The following is an 8,886-nucleotide window of genomic DNA, read 5'->3' as shown; positions in this document are numbered from 1 at the left end:
GTGAAGACAAAACAATAATGACCCTCAGACTTCAGAACAAGAACAAGTCACTCTTATTTTAAAATTTAAAAATGCTTGGTTACATTCATACTGTGGTGAAGTAATGAGTCTTTTTAAATGTTCCGTGAAGAAGGTTATGAATACATGACAGGACGTGTGATGTGGGCATCAGATGGCCCGGGGTTAAAAATACTAATTCACTATTCATACAGTAGTTGTCTATGTACCCGCCCCAAACGGGCGTCAGTAAACGCAGTGGCAAACAAACGGAAACTTAATAATAAACGTGCAAAAACATGCAAATAAAACACAAACTTAAAAAACACACATAAAAGCAAGATCGAATGGAATAAAAACAACTCAAATCACGCGCAACTTTTTTTCCTCGGGGGCCGCGTCCCGCCCGCTGACAGCTGCGGGCTCAGCGGGCTGCCTTCGTGTACACGGAGCTGTAGGCGCTGTCCACCTGCGGGCAGAAGCGCTTGGTGTGCGCCGCGGCGCCCGTGGCTCCGCACAGGGGGCACACGTACTGCCGCAGGAACGGGCACAGCACCTCTCCTGACGGGCTCTTCAGCCAGTGGGACGCATAGACCGTCTCCGTCTCCCCGTTATGTTTGCAGAAGCTGCAGAACATGCGCTTGGCGGTCTTGTGCAGCGCTCGCTCGCACGCGTCCGTCATCCTCTTTGCGCGGCGCACCGGGTCCCCGGGCTGCGGGGCCGGGGCCGGCACCGGCAGCGGGCCCTCGGTGTCGCCTCTCTGCCCGACGATCTTTTTGAGCGTCTCCGACAGCCCCATGTAATCCGTCCACATCTGGAACTCCATGGCCTTCTTCGCGAACGTGGCTTGTTCTCGTGCGCCAGCTCCCAGTCTGAGGAAGGCCGTCCAGTTGTTTGCTGAGCCGACGGACCTCCGGGTTTGATTGTTAATTGGGCACACGTCGGGCACCTACGCCTGCGGGGCCGGGAGCCAATCACATGGCGCACTGGGCGTGCAGCGCATGCGGTTTCACCATGAAATGTATGGACGAAAACACCCTTGACGGAGTCTGAGCTCAATAACGAACAGGACTGTTTAGATTTAGTATTTACGTTCAAATTACTGTTTAATTTTTTTATGGGTGTAGGATGACAACACACAGCAAATAATAATGACAATTATTAATATTGTTATTATTTATAGGCTATTAGTTGCTATTCCATTCATACATTGTGTGTACATTTTGGATTGTGCAGTTATGATCCTAAGAAGTGATCTTGTCTTGTTTTTTGTTTTTGTTACATTAGAAACATTAGAAACAAACAACACAAAGTGAATCATAATTAGATTGGATTAGATTGAACTTTATTCATTGTACAAGTCACAAGTACAAAGCGAATGAAATGCAGCACTAGAAGTGCCTATTTACAAATAAATAACACAGGAAAACATAAATGTACAGTAGCATGAATTTGCAGTGAATGTATCACAGTGAATGAATGTACGGTAGGACAGTATATACAGATGAGTGTATGTACAGATGTTACAGAAGAATGTAGTATGTACCACAGCGTTGTAGGAGCGCATGGTGCAGGTGAGGTCAGCTGTTCAGCGCAGTGACAGCCGTGCTTTCATTTAGGCCTGGTCCCAGTTCTTCCATGTGAGATCCTTCATCATGATTCATTCCTCAGGCTGGATGCTGTGTAACCCACCGACTGGAAAGATGAGCTGAGGAGCCCAGTGCACAACAGTACTGCACCATTTCCTCATTCATTCCTCAAGGTTCACTCAGTTTGGGTTTGAGAGTTGCATAAGCAGAAAGTCCAGCTGACGACCCCTCATTAACAATAAGGAAAAGTAAAAACTAAAGCCATGGCATCTGTGACTCAGTCATTCATTTTCAGTGTGATTGTTCTTTATGGTCAGAACCATGAAGGACCATGAAGTGTCGCCGCCGTCTCCTTCACACGTTTTCATGGAGCCCTCTTAGACCGGCTGGTGTAACCTTCCATCACCTTTAGTCCTTTGAATCGTCTGCAGCTGTTCCTCCGTCCCTCAGTTCACCACAGACCAACATCTTCCCGTTTTCACTTTCCAGCACTCACATCTTCTCTTCTTTTGATCCCGGTGCCTGTAATCAACAAACACCGACTGTAGGAAACGTTTTCCTGGAGGGAACAGTCAGTGAGTCTCTGCATCCTGACCAGACTGTGTCCTGGGGTGTTTTCTTCATCCCACCTCTGAGTCTTCCTGCAACTCTTCAGATTCCTGTAGAGATGATGTCTCCTTGATAGATCAAAGCTCCTCACAGAGACAGCGCGGGACAGATCTCTAACTCTCCCCCTACTTGCCGATTTCTTTTTCCATTTACACATGACTGTCATTCTAGTCGGACTCACTGATTTTCCCATCTCATTGTATGGTTGGATCTTATTACACATACTGTAACTTAACTTTTTTCAGCCAGGTTTGACACATTGGTTTTGAACATTAATAATGTTTCAGTGCTTAAATTTAATATAAACCAAGCAAAGACAGATTAGTAAGTCTGTTATCCTGATCACACAGACGTTATGCAAAGAATATGTTGGACAAAAAGTTAAGTTTACTTTTCAAATTTAAAATCTGCTGAAAAATGATTAAAATATTAACAAAATCTGTCAGAAACGTTCTTAGCTTTACTCAATGTGTTTTAGGTGCCTATCGTTCTGCACACTGAGAGTCCTCACAAAGCTTATAGTATTATTTTATCAAGCACAAACCCATTTGGTTCAATTGGGACATCTCTAGATCTACTTCTACAAGTGTCTGTATAGTGTTGTACTGCCAACTCAACTTAATTTGATTCTGTTTCTGTTTGTGAGATGAATTTTCCCCACTGTGCGATTGTTAAAAAGTTTTCTTATTAGTAGTTATGTTATAGAACAGTTATAATTATGGGAAAACAGAAGACAAACTAAATCTGTCTGGGTTCCGGTTTGTCGTGGAACATCAAAGTCCTTTTATTAACAGCATACTATACCTCGAGAACCAAATGGTTCCTTTATGTTATGCTAGGCCTCCACAGTGGTGCCGGAGGGAGGATGTTAGTTTAGCTTCCATCGTTCTCTTCATCTCGTGGTGGAATCCTGACACCAGTTAACGTCAAATTATTTGTAAGGATCATGTATCACTGCACAGACACCTTTTAATGTCGTACAAAAGCGTAACAAACCAATGGTAAAATATTCTCTTTATTATTAAAAACCAACAACGTCCAACATACTAAAATGACCAGTCCAAGTGTGGCGCTTGTACAACCCCCTCAGTCACGCCGTCCCAGGTCCCATGTAACTGGTGATAAACATCTCTGGCTCTGATGGAGGAGAAAGGGAACGAGACCAGGCATTAACAGAACACCAGCCCAGATCACAGTTCATGTGAAATGACTGGATGAGCGTTCCATTCAGCATCGTTAAGACTGGATGCAGCTCACCTGCAGTTGTAGGACAGATTGAGGGCAGAGTAGAGCTCAGGGGTAGTGGGGGTTTGAAATCGCACTCTGGCGCCGGACTCAGTGGACGACGGAGTGATGGGAAGGCAGCCAGATACACTACTGGGCCCCAAACCTGAAAAATCTGGAGAAAAGCACAAGCTCGTGGCTTCTGGGGTGAAACGACAGTCGTGTTCTAGTTCTACTCACTGAGGGCGGTGCTTTCTCTCCTGTTGCTCATCGATGCTTTACCAAACAGAGGTGAGTCACTCAGACACTGCTGCTTCAACAGAAGAGCCTTCTGTTGCTCAAAATCACGGCGCTGCCGACACAGGATGTGCATTTAGGCCACATTCGTCGTTTCACGTCGTCACTGCAGCTCTGCTCACCTCGTGGCTGAGGCGGATGGCGGCGTCGGTGAAGGCCTGCCGCTCCCTTTCAAAGCTGCGCCGCTGCTGCTCAAGCTCCAGGAGCCGCATCTGAAGTCGCTCCCACTCCTCCACGAAGTAGCAGTCGGCCAGTTCGGGGTTGACGGGCGACGACAGACTGTCCTACAGGGTCGGACCAACGGCAGGGTCCGTAAAAGGCGACGCGCAAAGTGTGGGGCTGAGAGGTTCAAACCTGGAGCAGCTGCTGTTGCAGTCGGACGAGCTGCTGGCTCTCTCTCAGTTCAGCCTCCAGTTGAGCCAGGAGCTTGTCGTGGTCAGTTCCAGCATCCGCACGGCCTCCACAGAAGAACAGAAAGGCCCCATTACAGCCCCAAGACTGGAGTTCTGCCGCAATCGCAGGTCACAGACGAGGACGGGACAATGTGATGACTCATCGTTTACCTTCGGGCAGGACTTCACCGAGTCTCTTCTGCACCTGCCTCCAGCTCTGAATCACTCCTCCCGTCGCGTGGACACCGAGCAAACCCTCAGCTTGATCCAGCGTCAGCTTTGCACTCTGGGCCTCGTCTTGCACAGGCACCGCATCCTTCAGGGCCTTTAAAGATTACATTCATTGGTTATGTTAAACCTTTGATTGGGCTCCTTCAGCATTCAAAAAAAAAAAAAACTTTCACATACACATACATTCACATACAGGCTGCTCTAGTACTTTCAGTCAAACCACGTTTTTAAAAAGGCTACTAGGTCAATAATCCATTACCAGTATGGACAGAGAGCATGTGTTAGCATAAGAAATGCTTATTCATGAGCCCATGAAACCAATCACCTCATTTTTAAAGTAGGCTTGTCACAGGCCTACTTTATAAAATCTAAAAATTGATTTTCAAAATTCATATTTTTTCCATTCATATTCTTTTATAAAGTACATGCAGATAGCAAAAAACTTTTTGGTGTATGGCAAATAATTGATTTTACAGACCCTGCGTAAATATGTTTGCCTGAAAACTGAGCAAACCGTTTCTCATGTCTGTCCTCTCACGGAGTTGCTCTGCTCTTGTACTTGGTTTCCTCATGTCAACTGCGGACAGAGTTTTTCCAACTATTACTTCGAACGGGCAGACCCGGCTCACCGGGCTCCCTTGCTCACCTGGCCCATGTCCACGCTGAGCGCGTGCAGGACAGTGGTGAGGCTGTGGCGCAGCCTCGTCTCCTCCCGGAGCTCCGCTTCTCGGCGCTCAAGCATCAACCGTAGCGTCGCTTCTTCGTGTCTTTGACAAAAGGAACACGTGAGCGTCAGAAAGAGGCAAACCGTGGCAGCGGTGCGATGCGATGCTCAGCAGGAACCTGAGTGATCGGACTGGCTGCTCCCGTTGGCCTCGGCCTCCAGGCAGAAAGTTCAACGCCTCCATGACTGAAATGAACAAGTATCACTTAGTGCTTCGAGCGTGGGACGGAGCAGGTGCCATGCGTGTCCGGAGCCGCGCGCACCCGGGGCCTTGTCCCGGCCTCGCTCCGTCAGCTGTGACAGGCGCTCCTTGACTCTGGCGCACTGCTGCTCCCGGCGCCGGAGCTCCGCCTCCTGGTGGTTGCAGCGCAGCTGCAGGCGGGTGCCCTGCGAGCAAAGGACGGACGGCTCAGGTGTCTGCACGGGCTCATACTCCACAAGGTTTTGCTTACTTTGGTCCGCTCATGTTTCAGCGAGTCCTGAAGCCTGGACACGTGTTCATCCATCTCCTTTAGTTGCTCCTGCAATGAGTGTATTTTTATTCACTTTACTTCCCGCAGGTTCGTTACACACGCGGCTTACTCACTCTGAGGGAGTCTTGCTCCGCGCGCTCGTCCCGGTCCGTCCACCAGGTGGCGCCACGGACCCGCTCATTCACAGGGTTGGTGCCGGGACCTCTAAGCAGGTAGGAGTCTAGCGGAGCAGAAAAGCGGAACGAATAAACACAGCAGAAATGGGGAAGATTGGAACCGACCGTTCGCTTTGCCGCTATAATCCGCTGGTTTTGGCTCAGGTCTCATCACCTAAATTCTCCCGCTGTTTGGCAAATCGTCTCTGGCCAATTCTGGAAGCCATCTGGGTTCAATATTCCTGCATTTGAATGTTAAATGCGTCACGGTAGAAATCAATAAAATCAAGTCGCAGTATCTACAGTCCACGTTGCTCTTATGTAGTCATGAGACTCGCGTCTTACCTGAGCAGGACTTGCTCGGTCACGTGCAGCCTGCTTTATGTCCAGGTGATGCCACTCCTGTTAATTACCACTGGCAGCTGCTGACACTGACAGCAGATGGACCAATCCTTCCATCACAGGTGAACTTACTACTTTTTTTATATTGGTTTCTGACTAATGAACATAAATTATAAACAAAGATGAGCTTCTTGCTTATAGTCTTTAAATACCAGCTGTGGAGAGTTAAAATAGACCAGTTGCCACTAAACAGAACCTTGGGGATGAGTAGGTTTAGATAAACCTTTTTTTTGGTTGGTCGAAAAACAGAAGAAACTGGAAAGTCCCAAAATTCAAATCACATCAACATGTGAATTTAAGTAGTTCCAGAGAATGGATTATGCAAATGCAGCACGTATTTTCAACATCTTTCCCTTTAGAAATAAACAAATTGGGCTTGGACACGTTCCAGGAATAACAAGTCCAACAGTGACCGATGACTCCACAGTGGTGCTCGCTGCTGTATAGTACGCAGTCGACTGTTAGATGGTGGGACATCACATACTTAACCAACTCACGTTTAAGACCATATTCAGTGATGTTGCGTGAATGACCTGAAGTGTTGGCTTATCAGCTAAATGTGTAAGCTTTTCCCAGCAAAAAACCTGATAAGCACAGAAACACACAAAACAGCTGCTCTGTGTCTGAAAAAGTTCTTTATTCTCTGAGAGACTTCCCACAGTACCAAAGATAAGACCGATACAGTAGCAAAAGCTTGGGTCAATTGTAGCATGATTCCAGTGTGGGAAAAACTAGACACCAAGACGAACAATGTTTAAATGTTTTCTACAGACACTGTGCAAACATTTCCTGTTTTTTTTCCCACTGGGGTGTTTATCAAGTGATTTACATTTATATTGCAATTTACATTTGCTACCAGGTTTTACAAGCTAAAAGGTCTTTAAAAGGTTTTTATTAAACATGAAAGAAAACACACACATAAAAGCAACCTTAATAGGCTGTTAAATATGTACAAAATCAGATATGGTGATTAATCAACAATCACACAACCTACATTAAAAGCATTTAAATCTGCACCATGTGGTTGTACCTCAATAGTAGCAACAACTTAACCTTCACCACAAAAACTAGAAGCTTCATACACCCTTCAGTTTAGCTGAGAAGCCAATGTTATACACACACACACACACACACACACACACACACACACACACACACACACACACACACACACACACACACACACACACACACACACACACACACAGTGTTCCGGCAGGAAAGACAATATGAAATACAGTGTTTAAATTATGCATGTTCATAAACACCCGCTCTGAATTAATATTGATTTTCAACAAAAACAATAAAAAAAAGCAAACAGAAACTGGGGAAAAATCCTTAATAGCGTTTTATAACAAGTAGAGTTTGGCCCTGGTTTTGTGTAACAGTTGCGTTAGTTTTGGCAAACAAGTGGACACCCCATCACCCCCACGGAGCTCCATCCCACGAGGAGCTGGCAGGTCTAACAGCGGCATCAAGGCAGAGTGAAGGCTTCATATTCACCGTGTTCAGTCCTGGAGACAAAAAGCAAATAAACAAACTGTACATAACTTCTACATTTATTTTCTTGGTATTTTTAGTTTATTCACCTTAGATTCTACTTCTAGTGGACTACTCGTACCTCTGACAAAGTAAACTGCTGCTAATACAGCGCTAACATGATCACCAGAACACAGTCAACAACATCCATCACAGATAAATATGTTGTTTAAAGTAATAAGTACAAGAATCCAAACCCTGAAATATTCCGTTTACCCCAATGTGAGACCCAAACCATCAAACTGACTTATTTCTGACAGTTAAAGCTTAGGAAGCGGTGCAGGTCTAAACACGGGACATTGATGATGAATTTCACTCAGCGCTGAATTTGCTCGTCTCGGTCGTCAGAACTGACCTCAGAACAGGGAGCAGGACTTGGGGGGTCTGAAGGGGTTGTCGCTGGAGGGGACCCCGACCAGCAGCGGGTCCCGGCTGGCGTTCTGCAGGCAGAACTTCTGGAGTTCGGCAGCCGCCTGGGAAACCTGCACGACGACACGAGCCGCGATGAGGCTGCGGTCACACGTTTCATTTCCATACTCCGCCAACTAGCTGCTCCGTGTTTGGATTAGATTTGCAAGCGACGGCGAAGCGCGGACAGACGCGGTTACTCATTTGACTGGTCGGACCAGCAAACGTGTCGCCCCTGGCGGTCAACGCGCGGGACACAGCTGCTTTGTGGCGCTGTAGTCTCGCTGAGAACGGTAAAGTTAAGTTAAGTAAAGTTCTGTTAAAGCACTCGGCTCCGGCGCCGTGACGTCGCGACACACGGACTCCGCCATTCAGCGGCAGGTTAACGCTCGTCCGCCCCGTCTTCCGCCTCAGGCTTGACAGTCCTACCTTGATCCTGCGGATACTGGCCTCCAAGCGCAGCTGCTTCACCGCCCTCTGAGCGATGATCAAGTTGTTGCTGGCATTGTTGTTGGACATGGCGACGGCGGTCGGCGGATGAAAACTTCAGTGTTCCTTCATATAAATGGCCACCACCGAGCGGAAATTGACCCCAACTGCTCCGAACCCGAGTGGGGAACGTCGGGCCTTCGGTGTACCGCCCTGTCCACGCCAGCGAGGCATCCTATTGGACAGCGGACCTGTCAATCAAAAAGGGCCTCTGCTCGCGCTGCCTATTGTTGTGAGTTTTGTGGAGGGGCGAGCACGAGCACATCTGACCTTCACACTCCTGACACTCCTACAGTTCAGTGTAGCGTTGGAGGTGGTTGAAGTACACAAGTATGAGTACTCAACTGAAAGGTCCAC

General features: G+C 47.3%; 3 protein-coding genes across 4 annotated transcripts; all 3 read right to left on the bottom strand.

Moving 5' to 3' along the window:
• Positions 1 to 30: 30 nt before the first annotated feature.
• On the bottom strand, positions 31 to 954 carry nanos3 (nanos homolog 3). The gene has a single exon (XM_029153007.3). It carries the CDS (start codon positions 821 to 823, stop codon positions 422 to 424), a length of 402 nt encoding a protein of 133 aa, XP_029008840.1. The 5' UTR covers positions 824 to 954; the 3' UTR covers positions 31 to 421.
• A 2,242-nt stretch (positions 955 to 3,196) lies between these two features.
• si:ch211-286b5.4 (afadin- and alpha-actinin-binding protein) lies at positions 3,197 to 6,097 on the bottom strand. Of its 2 annotated transcripts, XM_029164196.3 has the most exons (13): positions 6,037 to 6,097; positions 5,867 to 5,933; positions 5,650 to 5,756; positions 5,516 to 5,584; positions 5,327 to 5,450; positions 5,183 to 5,249; positions 4,986 to 5,106; positions 4,280 to 4,433; positions 4,071 to 4,174; positions 3,839 to 4,000; positions 3,660 to 3,771; positions 3,453 to 3,594; positions 3,197 to 3,332 (listed from the first exon to the last, which is right to left on the bottom strand). In XM_029164196.3, the coding sequence occupies exons 2-13, from the start codon at positions 5,916 to 5,918 to the stop codon at positions 3,242 to 3,244; spliced, it is 1,305 nt and encodes a 434-aa protein (XP_029020029.1). In that variant the 5' UTR covers positions 5,919 to 5,933; positions 6,037 to 6,097; the 3' UTR covers positions 3,197 to 3,241. The 2 variants fall into 2 exon arrangements, with proteins under 2 accessions (XP_029020029.1, XP_029020036.1); XM_029164203.2 differs by lacking the exon at positions 6,037 to 6,097 and having other exon boundaries at positions 5,516 to 5,572; positions 5,867 to 6,030.
• A 612-nt stretch (positions 6,098 to 6,709) lies between these two features.
• Positions 6,710 to 8,678, bottom strand: si:ch211-286b5.5 (uncharacterized protein LOC100003596 homolog). The gene is made up of 3 exons (XM_029129278.3): positions 8,470 to 8,678; positions 7,988 to 8,114; positions 6,710 to 7,607 (listed from the first exon to the last, which is right to left on the bottom strand). Exons 1-2 carry the CDS (start codon positions 8,557 to 8,559, stop codon positions 7,989 to 7,991), a joined length of 216 nt encoding a protein of 71 aa, XP_028985111.1. The 5' UTR covers positions 8,560 to 8,678; the 3' UTR covers positions 6,710 to 7,607; position 7,988.
• Positions 8,679 to 8,886: the final 208 nt, after the last annotated feature.

The sequence above is a fragment of the Betta splendens genome, chromosome 1 (assembly GCF_900634795.4).
Source record: "Betta splendens chromosome 1, fBetSpl5.4, whole genome shotgun sequence".
Taxonomy (NCBI): Eukaryota; Metazoa; Chordata; class Actinopteri; order Anabantiformes; family Osphronemidae; genus Betta; species Betta splendens.
This window is presented reverse-complemented; position numbering and strand designations above follow the sequence as displayed.